This window comes from Bactrocera latifrons, unplaced genomic scaffold (genome assembly GCF_001853355.1).
Source record: "Bactrocera latifrons isolate USDA-ARS-PBARC rearing strain unplaced genomic scaffold, ASM185335v1 scaffold_1, whole genome shotgun sequence".
NCBI classification, from domain to species: Eukaryota; Metazoa; Arthropoda; class Insecta; order Diptera; family Tephritidae; genus Bactrocera; species Bactrocera latifrons.
In genome coordinates, this window is record NW_017534407.1 from 3,196,810 (window position 1) to 3,211,655 (window position 14,846).

At 38.1% G+C, this 14,846-nt stretch overlaps 3 protein-coding genes across 3 annotated transcripts; 1 reads left to right on the forward strand and 2 right to left on the reverse strand.

The window, feature by feature from the left end:
* Positions 1-369: 369 nt before the first annotated feature.
* Positions 370-10,266, reverse strand: LOC108978373. The gene is made up of 5 exons (XM_018948629.1): positions 9,374-10,266; positions 9,094-9,309; positions 8,285-8,529; positions 5,576-5,968; positions 370-650 (listed from the first exon to the last, which is right to left on the reverse strand). Exons 1-5 carry the CDS (start codon positions 10,185-10,187, stop codon positions 393-395), a joined length of 1,926 nt encoding a protein of 641 aa, XP_018804174.1. The 5' UTR covers positions 10,188-10,266; the 3' UTR covers positions 370-392.
* A 776-nt stretch (positions 10,267-11,042) lies between these two features.
* On the reverse strand, positions 11,043-11,765 carry LOC108978680 (thyroid transcription factor 1-associated protein 26). The gene is made up of 2 exons (XM_018949077.1): positions 11,517-11,765; positions 11,043-11,447 (listed from the first exon to the last, which is right to left on the reverse strand). Exons 1-2 carry the CDS (start codon positions 11,673-11,675, stop codon positions 11,211-11,213), a joined length of 396 nt encoding a protein of 131 aa, XP_018804622.1. The 5' UTR covers positions 11,676-11,765; the 3' UTR covers positions 11,043-11,210.
* A 514-nt stretch (positions 11,766-12,279) lies between these two features.
* Positions 12,280-13,337, forward strand: LOC108978637 (adenine phosphoribosyltransferase). The gene is made up of 3 exons (XM_018949016.1): positions 12,280-12,510; positions 12,570-12,807; positions 12,871-13,337. The coding sequence occupies exons 1-3, from the start codon at positions 12,428-12,430 to the stop codon at positions 13,084-13,086; spliced, it is 537 nt and encodes a 178-aa protein (XP_018804561.1). The 5' UTR covers positions 12,280-12,427; the 3' UTR covers positions 13,087-13,337.
* The last annotated feature ends 1,509 nt before the right edge of the window (positions 13,338-14,846 follow it).

Sequence of the window (14,846 nt, forward strand, 5' to 3'; positions counted from 1 at the left end):
GCGAGCAGCAAGAAGCCCAAAATATACACAAACAAACAAAAACAAACACAAAAGCATTTCGACATGACTTCCTCATGCCACATACGGTATGCCAGCTTGCTGGAGTACTTTCATGGATACACTCAACAATTTTCGAACACCTTAAAACTCTTTAGGCAGAGAATGTTGTATAAAAGCTATTTACAAAATCAAAAGAAAAAATTAAAAAAATAAAATTATTTTCTATTAATTTTTTTATGTGCTTTAGCTAATTTTGCAAATAGTTATTGTTGTTTTTTTTTTGTATTTTTGTTTTAATTGTAAATATAATAATTGCTGATTTAAACAGAATATAATAAATTCAATTTAAATACATTTTGATTTTAGCGCGAAATATCAGTTAATTTTTAAGTTTACTTCTTCTTCTTCTTTCCCTTTTTCCCTTTCTTTCCCTTCTTCTTACCACCGCAAAGGGCGGCAAGCGCTTCGTCCAGCTCCTTGTCGGTGATCTGTGTCTCCGTGGTCATTTTCTGTTTCGGCAATACAATCGGTTGCTTCGGCGTCTTCAATTCGATTTCGATGGTGTTGCGCTTATGGCGATGTTGTTGTTTATTGCCTAATTTCACTAAGAAGACGTCGCTGTCGGTGTCCTCGCAGGTTTTGTAGCAAACCTGCAAAATGGAATGTATGAATTTATTAAAAGGCAAATTTAATTTAACAGTAATGCTCATAAGGAATTATTTTAGACTAATTTACTGCTCCTTGCTATAGGCAAAAGAAGTGATTGCGAAATTTCAATGCCTGTGGAAGGCATTTAAGTCTCCGTTCTGGAAATGTAGACCGTAGATGCATATTGTTTACTCCGAAGGCGAAGTCTCATACTTAGCACGGTAAAAACGGAGGCTGCTCTGCAGCTCCTCAAAAGACGAAATTCGGATGTTTGGAAGATTGGAGGGTGCTGAACGGATGGCTGAACGGATCTTTGTATCCTATTATATGCCAGACGTTGGTGAAGAGCCAGGTTGGAAGGGTACAGGATACAGGGTGATAGGCGCAGACACCAATGCCACCACACAGTATGGGGTAGCAGGGAAACCAACAAAAGAGTATATTAGCTTTCCCTTAATAAAATTGAAAATTTCAGGAAGCCTATGTCTATTAACTTACTAACTGGAATCTGTATAGGAAGGCACAATTTTAATTAATGGCCGGCAAAGCAGTACTCTTTAGTCGAAGTAATATAGACCAATAAGTTTAACATCACTCCTTCTGTAGATATTTGGAAAAATTCTTCTTCTCTAAGGGCGGAGACCCTACTTATTCGGTTATAGCCGAGTTATTTCCGAACATCTGTTATTGAATAAAATATGAGCATTTTCAATTTGGTTTTTGACTTAATTGAATAGTTAGTAAAGTCCATAGTTATCAATTTTCTTAAGAGGACATATGAAGTAGTAAATCAACACTCATACTTTTACGATCCCTAGAACTTCCAACATATCGAACAATTTTAAGACGCAAACTATATTGAATCGTAGACACCATATTAAGCATCTATAATAATCGTTTTTATGTGAGTACCTTCCGGCGACGACTCCCCGGCCCCTCAGTGATTAAAAGCATATAGATCGAAACAATGCGTTGATCAGGGCCCCAAATAATACAAACTCTTTTAATTATTATTTGGATCTAATTGGTCAAGTGAATGGGACATCTTTTCCACCTTGGTCAGGTAAGAGGCCGACACATCTGAAACCTCTGATGTGCTGTGGGTCCGACACTCGGCCGCAGTGCGAATCCCCACTGAATTGAATTTTCAATTCTACATAGTTATAGGTTTAAACGATAGCCACCACGATTCTCCACAAAGGCTCAAACCCAGGTTGATTGGAGTGAACTCCAACGTCCAACTACTCCCCGTGGTACCAGATTTAAGTCTCCGTTCAGACAATGTAGCCTTTCCTACCACCAATTGAGCACCCATTAAACTGAACAACTGATGACATTTGTCGCTTGAACTTCATTAGAAGAAATTTCATTCACAGTCTAAAATATCAGTTCAAGCTAAGTTTTATACCACTATTTCTGAACTATGCTGAAATTTTGATACAAGCCAAAAAAAATAGTGAATATTGGGTTTTGGTCGCCCCTTATAACAGGCATACCTTACCGCGGGCAAATTCTACCCCCTGCCCGCTGGGGAAACAATTATCTACAGTTATATATTACGCGGAAGGGATTGGGTAGGTGATAAATAATAAGATTTGAAATAATAAATTCTATGCCTAATTGTCCTCTATTCGCCAAATGTTTCGAAAGTCGTGAATCGAATATCGAACTGGTTTTTCAAACACATTGCCAGTTGAAGATTACATGCCATTTATGATTACACAAAATGTCGATTAAATGGCCACCACGGCTCCCTTTGCATATATTTAATTGTCCGTTTCCTTCAATTTTCAATGACGCCGTACAACACTTTGGTGGGGATTTCGGCATTTGCATTGACCTAAACCTTTGATTTACAAGTAACATATACACACAGTGAAAATAATCGAGAGGCGGCAAGTCACATGACCTTGGCGGCCACTTGACTGGGTAGTTTCTCGAAATTAACAAGTTTGGATTTTGCTCACCCCAAACCGAAATTTTTATTTTTGTTGATGAAGCCATTTTTCGATAGCCACCGTATTAAGTAGTCGCCAGAGAATGTAAATTTCCGTAAAATTCTTGAACAATCTCCAAGCGTTGTACCAAAGTGAAACGTAGCCGATACCCTGCACCCTGGTATGTCGCATTTCTTTTGCTATCGAACTGGATTAGACTTTATCAACAACTACTTCAAATACCTTCAGTAACTTTAATTTAGAGTTATGAACTTCAAAACGAAAGCAAATCGTACCGTTTAGCATATGGCCAATTTCCAAACAGTTATGTAAAACCAACAAAGATTTTAACGGTATTTAAGCGAGCTTATGCAATTTTCCATCGCTCGAGTAGAAAAGAGCAACCTGTACGCTAATTGCAACCACAGCAGATAAATGGAGCACTTATGCAACACATGTGGCATAAAGACACAATGTACGGTGGATACACGAACAAATGTATGTTTGCATGAAATTGTGATAAAAATGTTTGTGGAAAACGATGAAAGCGAATTGAATTGAAAAAGTAAAACAAATGCACGCAAACTGGGACAAATCGATGCTCCGACTAGATACCATACAATAAGATTCAATTGCATTGGATTGGTGGTGTTTATGCCATTGCATTGGCCCAGCTTTGATTCGGTTGACTTGCTACAATTGCTATGCCATGGAATTTGTTGGCGATGTCATGCGAACGAAAGCAATCGAATGGAACTGAATCATACTGAAATGCATGAAATGAAAAGTGGTAGCTTATGGCGTTGCATATACGGCGATACGACTTATGGATACTCTGCAGGAATAACTTGCGAACAGACAAGACCAAGTCATTGGCAATTGTAAGGTATCGGATGGCTTAGAAGTAATGATTAGAAGAATATATTAGCTTAAGTTAGGTTTCCTTTATTACCGCTGTAGCACTCAAACCAGTCTTATCGTAAAATATCCTTTCACTAGTATTGAGCGTACAGTCAGCATACTCAGCGCTTATAACGCAACCCTACTATTGGGATTGATAGTCACCATCCAAAAGGAAATTGTGCTTCGAAGCAGTAGATCCACTGCTGCATTAATAGTAGCCACCTCCACTTTGAAGACGCTGCAGTTGTCAGAAACCTCAAACTGGAGCGGATTAAAGTTCCCGACAGTACACTCCTTCATCAACTTCCTCAGCAAGCTTGGATTCATCCATAAAAAAGCTCACCGCTCTTCTCCTCCAGCGAGTCCTTCCCTTCCAAGCACTTCCTCCCTCGAAGGTATGTAAAAGCGACGGCCAAGGATAGCAATAAAGTCAAAGTGTACGAGGATTTCGGAGTGCCCTGACTCGCAGTCATCTAAGTATCTAGATTTTGTGCGTCCAAGTGTAGGTTTTACAGTCACGCACCTTGCGGCTATATCCACCGGTAGTAATGCGACGGAACGAAGAATATTTTAATTGTACATATTTTTTCTGGAAAGGTTTCTTGACCGTTTCTCTTTACCGCCTCAACGCAAGCCACCATTTTATAGGTCTGAGCTGAAAATAAAGTCAGCAACCCATCAAACTTAACAAATATTTCAAGTTTATTCCCGCCGACAGTCCAGTTTCTTTCCGATGGAAATATTAGGGACATGCTCAAAATAATATTGTCTCAATCGCCTACAGTATATTCATCCGCAAATGCGATGCTCCATAGCAAGCAAGTTGCCTAGCTCGCGGTGGCTCAACGAACGAAACTAACAGGATTTTTATTGTTATGGTTTTGGGTCGAATTATGTTTCATTACTCCGAGAACTAAGTAGCTGTAAGTTTTACTGTTGTTGTAGTCGTGTGCCTCTGGGTGTAATTTTTTGGTCTCTCCTAGTCGAAATATTCGCACCCTAACGCCTTACATACTGTCGAATCTATTTCCTAGTTTCTGATTACGTTTAAATTTCCACGGCTTTATAACTCTTCTCATAGCACAGAAATTCCTTTCATCGAAAAGTAATAGGCTTTGGTCCTAACATCAAGGCTTAGATTAGACTAGATTAAACCTAAAACGCAACTATCGTAATGACCGTATACTAAGCGATGGTCAAGCGGCACTCAGATCAAATTGCTATGGTTGACCGAAACGACTGAAAAGCCTATCAGTTATCGACCTTGTCTTGTCTCAAAATATCGCTTGTCTGACATACTGAAAACCAATGAAGTGATATAAGCGGAGACCTACTTGAAGGCCTCTAATGTACTCGGTTCGACTTGAAGGCCTGTACCTACGGCTATTTCACGTTGAGACCGCCTTTATGAACTACGACGCTAACTTCGGATTCACGCCACAATTTTATTTCAGATTTCCCCACAGGGCCCATTAATAACTCCAACATGGTGCAGAGGCCAGCAACAAGTGCATTTGGAGTATAGACATACATACCATAGAAATGCGCGTGCAGTCGTTATTGTTACCTGTATTATACATACAAATATTCCGCTCCGTAGAAGAGCTACTTTTATATAAGGCAAATGCGGCAGCTACATCCGTAAGCGTTGGCGAATTGATAAAACAACAACATGAAAGACAGAATTTATACACTGCGGTTTTCATTTTCTCCCAATTTACTGCGGCGCAATGCAAATACAACAACACGAACAATCATAAACAGTCGTTGCAATCGGAAAACGTGTGTAAATGTGTGTGTGTTTGAGCGAATGCAAGAGTTCGTGGACGCAGTTAGCTTATCAGTCAGTCGATCTCCACCTGGGTTATTCAGCTGCGGTCTATAAATCAGTGGCGAAAAACGAGGTGTACAAAATCGACTTATACAAATACTCAATCAAAGTGAATGTGAAACGTGCCACCAAATATATCTTTGCGCATGTTGGGAGTATGTAGACATGAGCTTACATTCACACACTTTCAATTGTTCAAGAACTTCCGGCAGTATTATGACCACCCAACATTACAACTCTATTCGTCGCAACTTACCTCAATGCCCTTCTTACGGGTATCAGTATTTATGCCCTTCAAAGTGTCTTTGATCTCTTGGGGATCGACTTGTAGACAACAGTTGCGGACATCTTGTGGATGTAGTGGCGGCGCAATCGGTCCACAATCGTCTGTGCAACAGGGTCCCTTACGTCGGTAGAGCTCAAGTTTTTGTTCCGCATTGCAGATTGACTTGATTTTATTGAAGGGCACACAGTAATTATCGGGTTCGCAAGAGTCATTGCCGGCATATTTGATATTGGCACGTATTTTTGGTAATTTCGGTCCGTTAATGATGTGACCATTGGTGCGTCGTTTTACGTGATTTTTGGCGAAATTACTGCGTTGTAGTATTTCATTTATGGTTTCACAACGATTGTTGTTGTTGGCATCCTGTAAATATAACAATGATGGTAATAATAAGAATAGCAATGAAATTTACCGAAAAATGAGACAAAACGTTAACTTCGGTTACAGGTGTATTTCTTATAGCAATCATATGCTTAACCAAATATAAAACCTTAAATGATGTAGTGGTAGTATCCCTGATCGTAGATTGTAGAGTTGCTTTAGACAATAATCCTTAATAAATTTCATGAAGACATCTTGTCAAATAAAAAAGTTTTTCATGTAATGGGTTGATTATGTCCGATCAGTTTGTATGACAGCTATACACTATAGGGGTTCGATATCAACGGTTCCAATAAATGAGCGATTTCTCGAAGAGAAAAGGATCAATATCTCAATATCTTTGAAGGACTAGTTCGCGTATATACAAACAAACATGCGGACATACAGACGGATATGACGGAATCGACTCAGTTCGTCTGATTATTCTATATAGGGGTTTTCGACGTTTCTTGCTGGGTGTTACAATCTTGGATGAAAAATTATTATATCCTGCTCAGCATACAACAAGTTAGGAAGGAGCTATATACAAATTTAGTAATTCCTTATTATTAACAAAATTTGCTAATCGATTACAATCAACAAGGAGGAAGAAAATTATTACATTATGTTGCGGCTAGACCAGGAGAAGAAAGAGAAAAGAAGAAATTTCATATATTTCCCAAAACTTTCGGTAAAATTTCAGAACAATGCTTTGATAATCTTATACTCGAAATCTGCAGTTAATTTGTTGAAGAAATGTTGGCGTATTTTTTTAGTTCGATACCTCAAAAATTTAGATAACTTGTGTAAAAAGGCCCATCAGTTGTCCCACGGTAGGTCAACGATGGTTCGGACGTTCCATTGCCCGACCGTGAAGTTCGTATAACAATTGGGAGTCTGAAGAATAACAAAGCAGCGGGGGCCGATAGATTGTCTGCCGAGCTATTCAAATACGGCGGCGGAGAACGATTGGAATTTAAGTTTTTTCTGCCAATCCACAAGATAGACTCCACTATCTGCGTCAACTGCCGTGGGATAAGCCTCCTCAACATCGCGTATAAGGTTCTATCGAGCGTATTGTGTGAAAGATTAAAGCCCACCGTCCACAAAATGATTGGACCTTATCAGTGTGGCTTTAGACCTGACAAATCAATAACCGACCAGATATTCACCAAACGCCAAATTTTGGGAAAGACACGTGAAAGGAGAATCGACACACACCACCTCTTCGTCGATTTTAAAAAAGCTAATATTGATAGCGCGAAAAGGAGTTGCCTTATGACGTGATGTCTGAATTTGGTATCCCAGCAAAACTAATACGGCTGTATAAGCTAACGTTGGGCAACATCAAAAACAGCTCCGTCAGGATTGTGAAGAACCTCTCCGAGCCGTTCAAAACCAAGCGAGGCTTCAGACAAGGCGCCTCTCCTACGTGCAACGTCTTCAGTCTACTACTGGAGAAAATAATTCGAGTTGTGGCGCTGAATCGAGAAGGCATAATTTTTTATGAGGATCTACAGCTGTTGGCGTAAGCCCATGATATTGGTATAATTGCGCTTAACACCCGCGTCGTTAGTTCTGCATTCTCCAGACTGGATAAGGAATTGAAGCAAATGGATTTGGTGGTAAATGAAGGCAAGACGGAATATCTCCTGTCATCAGCCGCGAAATCCAATGCTGAATAACTCTTGCCAACTGGTGCTACTTTGGACATTTTAAAATAAAGTCCTTTCTCAACGAACAAAAACCAAACTCTATAAGTCACCCATAATTCCCGTCTTCCTATATGGTGCTGAAACATGGGCGGCAACAACATCTGATGAGTCGGCGTTGCGATTTTTCAAGAGAAAGATTTAGGGTCCTTTGCGCACTTTGTGGCTACGCTTGCTAGGTCACGTTGTCCGAATGGACGAAAATACTCCAGCTGTGAGAGTATTCGACACAGTATCCGCCGGAAGAAGCAGAGGAAAAGGAAGACCTCTAATCCGTTGGAAAGACTAGGTGGAGAAGCACCTTACTTCATTTGGAATTTCCAACTGGCGTCAAACAACGAAAAGGTAGAACGAATGGAGCGTTGTTGTAAGCTCGTCTATAACTGCATAAGCGGTGGCTACGCCAATAAAAAAGAAGGTCCAGGCAATCCAATCAATGCCGGATTTACATTCGGCCAAGGATTATAAACTCTTAAGTATTTTGGAAATGTTTTCTGCTGCTACAACAAGGTTTTTCGGACAAATTCGAAATATTTGTTTCTCTTTATAAAGTTCTACAAATTTCCTGAAAAAAAACAAAAATAATTATCAAAAAAAATGAACTCACCGCATTATTCTTGCCATCGCAATCACTCCCACTATCAAGGTTATCCTGAACACCATCATCAATGCTCTCCACTTGATGCGTGTTCTTGAGGACACGTATTACCAGACCACTGCCATTTAGGCAAGCTTCGAACTCTTCGTATGCCTCAGGACCGGGTTCGGGTTTAGTAGGAACAATAAAGCACGGTGGCATAATTTGTGGCGGGACACATTGCTGACAGGAATCCGATTCTTCTTCGGTGCTTCCTAATGTGAAAACATAAAATTAAAGAGAATTATCGGAATACATAACTCATTTATCAGGAGGAGGCTAAGAACATACCCTTTTCGACTATTTTTTATGGAAATAAATTCATTTTAATTTTAAGAGGTTATATATAATTTTGAAGGTTGTAGAATTAAAATTTTTTCTTTTTAATATCTTAAGCATATTTTTGCATTAAATAGCGCAGTTTCCGCAATGCTCTAGCTTTGGCTGTGTAAATGATAAGAAATTAGGCGAAAGTTGTGGAAGAAACGAAAACATACTCAAGGAATCGCACCCGTTTTGTTAGCACATTATATGGAAAATTGAATTCGAGTGTGCGGTAGGAGAACGTACCGTGGAAGCGCTAAGTTATTTGTAATTTTTTGAGCGATTTTAAAGTTACGTAAAGTTGCCAAGAAAAAATTAAGAAGTACCGAAAAACGACAGCTTTACTAACGAAACCAAAGCAAATAATAGTTTTATACGAAAATTTTCTAACATAAAAATTTTACAACAAAAAGGGTACGATCCGCTCCTACTTTAAGCTCTTCGAATTGACTTACCCGCCTCGCATTCGTCCATGCATTCTTCACAGGTGCAGCCCTTCGGCTCGTTGGAAAAGTAGCGTTGACACATATCTGTGCGTGGTTCCTTCTTCTGTTGGCAAGGGTCGGGTTGCGGGCAGCACGGAGGTGGCGGCGGGCAACAGGGCGGCGGTGGTGGACAGCAAATATTTTGCGATGGTTGCTTTTTCTTCTTCTTACAACCAGTAGGACATTCTACACATTTAAATTCGATATACTTACATATTTATTGCCTAAATAGAATATACCATACGCTTACCTCTGTCACAATAGTCTTCGCACTCTTCGCAAGGACAACCCTTGTCGGCATTACAAGCAAAGTACCGACGACATATGGGTTTTTTCTTTTCCAGATCTGGTGCACAAGGATCTGGCATTGGGCATACACTTTGTGGCTTGGACGTTATGGCCGGACAAGTAGATGGGCATGGTGTCACCTTTTTACCACAAGCCGTCGAACAAATGCGTGAGAATGGAAAACTGGATACAATCGTTGGTCCATTGCAAACCAGACGCATTATAAGTACTACATTGCCGGTTTGCATATGTTTCATATTGAATAGCGGCAGCACACGCTTGGTCAACTCCGAGGTGGGACACATTCGTTCGCGGCGTCCAAAAGTTTCGTCATCACAATCATTATCGATGACTGTAGTCTTTGATGGTGTTTTCGGATCAGGCATACGCGCGGTATGTTTGACCAATTGCTCCATCCAATTTGGATTTTCAATATTGAAGCTTTCTGTTACCTTATCGAAAAGTGGCTTGATTGGTATATCTGTGGCACCGACGAGGAATTTGCATTTATCCGTCTTCTTCTTATAAATGTGTATTAGCAGACGATCTTTGTCCGTTACTGGTGACTCCAGTGAGAAGAGGCAGCATTTGCCACATTTAGGTGCGCAAACGTCGACGCATTGACCGAACTCGCGATCACATATGGAGACGAAAACGCTGGAACGAAAAGAGATTTCACAGCACGTTGGGTACTCCTCTGGGGCGCAATGATTTGGCCGTGTTATCAACAGTTCATCGACCACAAATTCGAACATGTACAGAAAATTTTGCGCCATTTTAAGAATTTTGTTATAAAGCAATTTTATTAAAATAGATTTAATTTTTATTGGTAAAATGTAAAATTTTTCTGTTTGGATTGAAAAATAAAATTGTTTCATGCCAAATTTTTTTTTGGAGTAGAAAGTCGTAGAATATTTGCATTTGCCTCAGCAAGTAGCTGGTTGTTAATTTAATTCAAGCATTTACATAGTTATGTATGTAGCTTGGTTTTCCGCTAAATAATTGACGAATACAATATATTTTACACTCCGTAGGAAACGCTGTAGCCGATCGTACGACACTCGTGTCTATGTAACTGGATCAACTCGTCAGAATTCTGCTGCTACAACAAACCTATAATGAATATTTAAATAAATGATCAGTGCGCCGAGCCGCGTCGATTTTGCCAAAAATTCCAATAGTTTTGAGATATCTGTCTAAAATTTTGCACTCGTCCTTTTCTTCTCAAGAAGCGGCTCATTTGTCTTAACCACTTACATCGGACTACTGTAATAAATAACTGCCATACAAAATGAACCTTGAAACTGGAGTTATGGAAATTTTTTTCTTTGACAATACAGCTTCACGACTTTTGGAGAATCATTCCAATTTTCGAACAATTTTTTTCAGAACGTACCACTATATATACCGATATGTAGCTGTCATACAAACTAAACAATCAGAATCAAGTTGTTTTTTAAGAACTTTTTTGATTATAAAGGGTATTCTAACTTCGGTGTAAACGATCTTAAAGTTTCTGCTTATTTGTAATTTATTTATTTAGTTCTTACTTACAGCATAAAAAGTTTGACGACTACTTTAATAATAAAAGTGTGTTATATTATAAACTCAACAAAATTGTTTAATTTTTGTATATTATTAATTTTTATTTAGCTATAATTATTTATTTTCTAACATTATTGTATGATAACGCTTAAGTTTTTCATCCTGATGAAAAATATCTTAATTTTTTATTTTCATTTACGTAACACGTTCCTCTTGAATCCTACAAACTATTCATTATTTTCCATATTTCTTAACTATGTCCCACGCTTCATTTCTTGTATTTGTTTCAATAACAATTCCATGCGATCCTTCATTAGCGGCTGACCGCGTTTGGTTTTCTTGCTAATCACTTTGGTTTTCTCTAAACGTTTTTTCTTGTAATTTCGTATGCGTTCCTCTTTTTCACGCTGCACACGCTCCTTTTCAGCTTTGGATTCTGAAATTTTTTGCAATCTTAGTTCTTCGCGTTCCTTTAATTTTTGTTTTCTGCCCTATATTAAAAAAATATTATAAATAAATGTATAATAAACCGTTTTTTATACAAGCGTGCGAATCTTTACCTCGTCTTGTGGCTTTTTCCGGCGCCATTGGTTTGAGTTTGGAAAATTAGGTTTATTAGACTTATACTGTTGTTTTCCATTATTTAGCAGTTTTCGCTTATTTTGCTGGTGCCGCTTCACAGCATTATTATTTTTCACTTTCGGCTTTGAGTTTCCCATATTTTAACAAATTTTTTGTTTATTTACAGTGAAAGGTAAAACAAATTTTCAATTCGCACATGGAAGATTTATTGACTGTTTTGTTTAACCATAAATCAGCTGTTTACCAGCGCCAGTGTTGTATTGTATTATATATGGAGCACAAGATTGCTTAGTGTGGCTTATAGAGGCTTTATGAACAAACATCCAATGTAGTCTTGAATAAGAAGTGCACAACTAAGAACGAACATAGTCTTGAAGACTTTTGATGAAAATTGTGTATTTGTATATCTTTTTGTGAAAAATAGTAAATTCTATAACGGTTTCTTTACATAACCATTAATTATATATGCTTGGGATACAAATTTTTTCAAAAAATTTTTAACTATAGGTGTGAAATTTTTTTTTTTCAATTCGGTGTGTCCAATTAAGTCTTGTAAAAATTATTTAATTACGATTTTCGGGATTACAAAATATAAACATTTAATTAAAATATTTATTGAATTATTTTAATAATGCATTATTTGCAACCCTGTTGTTAGGCTAGTTTTTGGTAATAATAAAAAACGGCAGCGCTAGTTTTACGATATTGATAAGAACAGTAACAGCTGTTTAAACTGTCAAATTTTATAATTGCGCTAAATTGTTTTTACTTTACACAATAAAACTTCAATTCCCTCGCAGCATTTCTAAAATATTAATTTTAATCAGTTCATTCCAATACAAGCACTGCCCCCTCTATCTATACTTGTACTTATCAGATTAAGTTAAACATGGGCAACGATGACAAGTTGGAGTATATTAAAACTAAAATTGGAACTTTTCCGGACTTTCCAAAGAAGGGCATTGTCTTCCGGTAAATAAGTTGAGATGAGATCATACATTTGAGAAGACTAAATTTTATTTTACTTTTAGTGACATTTTTAGTGCGCTGAGAGACCCAACTGCCTGCAAGTACTTGAAAGAAGTTCTTGTGCAACTAGTTAAAGAAAAATGTCCAAACGCTGAAATAATAGTAGGATTAGAGTCACGTGGTTTCCTATTCAATTTTATGGTAGCAACCGAATTGGGTCTTGGTTGCGCACCAGTGCGTAAGAAGGGCAAATTACCGGGTGAACTCATATCTGTGGAATATGTACTAGAATATGGAAAAGTAGGACAATTGTATTGTTATTTATGATTTTTTATTAAACAATTGTGTGTTTCTTTTTAATAGGACATTTTTGAAATGCAAGCCAACGCGATTAAACCGGGTCAAAAAGTTATAATCGTTGATGACCTACTCGCTACTGGTGGGTCGCTCAAAGCTGCGATTGAGCTGGTGCGCAAAGCGGGCGGCAATGTAATTGGCAGCTTTGTTGTGTTAGAACTGCAAGATTTACACGGTCGTGATAAATTAGATTGTGATGTACATTCTCTAATCAAATATTGATTGAGAGAAATGCTGATGTTTTCATATCCACTATGTGGACACAGTTAATAAACGCCACATACTACTCAGACGAACTCAGTGAAACTTTATAGTAATTACCAATTTATCAATAAATGGATTCAGGGCTATGTAAAAATAAGAATTTTATACTTTAACGACATTAAAATAATTGTAAATATGTGCATGTAAATTAAATGAGAAACCGGAAGCAATAAACAAAACCCTATTTTGTTAAAGTAAATCAAATGTAATTAAGTGTGTTTATTTTTTATTTTTCTGTTAGCTACGCGGAATGTATTTGTGAAGATAGTAAACCTTTCGAGATTGTTAGTTTGATTATAACAATAAATGTTTCCATTAATTAATGCATATACTTTATACGTATGTCTATAGATGTATGTATGTTTATATTGACTAAAGCTTCATGAAGTGCTCTAAAAAACTCGTCATACAAATATTTACACATGCTTATACATAGCAATATCAGCAAATTTGTTTTTACAGCGATAAGGAAGATTGATCCTAAATGTATGCAACGATTTACAAGTTTTTGAAATATAAATAGCCAACGACGAACCCATATATAAATAGATATGCTTGTAATTCGAATTATTCAGGAATTGTATCTCAAGTTTAAATGTCCATGGCTTCATAAATTTCAACCAAACTTGGGAAATGAGATGTAATTTATTGAATTTATGGAGGGGACCTCGAAGATTGGCTAGGCAATCCTGACACAACCGCCTCCTAGGAGAATCAAGAGGTCTTTACTTAACTACGTCGACGACATAGTACAGTACGCCGAATGGACTTTGGACGCAACTAACTTCCGACAGGTACTGATCGCCATTCACAGTTTAGCTATCAACACCTTCACCGACTCACTTCCAGTGAATGTCGTTCTTGAAGTAAATCACCGCTGCGTTAATACGAGTGACTCTAGCGCGAGCGAATCTAGCGCAGCTTCATACGGGATATTTTAATAGGTTAAACTCCTACTTATTCAGAATCTACCCCGACATATCCAATATATGTCCTGCATGCAATGAGTCCCCGCACAACACTGGCTCTGTCTCTTATACACATCTAGATGTGTATAAGAGACAGACTCTAGCACGAGCGAATCTAGCGTAGCTTCATACGGGATATTTTAATAGGTTAAACTCCTACTTATTCAGAATCTACCCCGACATATCCAATATATGTCCTGCATGCAATGAGTCCCCGCACAACACTGGCTACCTCTTTGCATGCCCTGCCAACAATACTCATCTAATACTAAATGGATCGAACCGAATCTAGTATTTCTCAAAATTAGTTTTCAAATTCTGGCGCTACAAAAGCAACAACTCTGTATAAGCAATATTATCCAAGTTCTACAGCTCTCTTATGCTAAGTTTGCCTCGAAATAATCGAAAAAAATTCCTGGTCGGCAAAAATTCCCTGCTCAACCCTCTCCAAGGTTGCCGGCTAGTATACCGCAGTGCTTTCCACGACCGTCGGGTCTAAGTAACCGGAACGGGCCTCCTTTATTTATCAGGCTAAGGTCTGTCAACTCGAAACTATGCCTCGAATTTACTTCATCAATGTATTCCTACGTTACAACAACAACCTTACTAGCGAAACAAGCTTACCTACTTTCCCCTACACTCGTAGGTAAAACATGAAAACATGTCATAAAAATCATAAAGAACAAAAGGAGTTCAGATCTACTGTAAGAAAAACTAAAGGAACTGCCTGCTTAGAGCACAACTTCATTC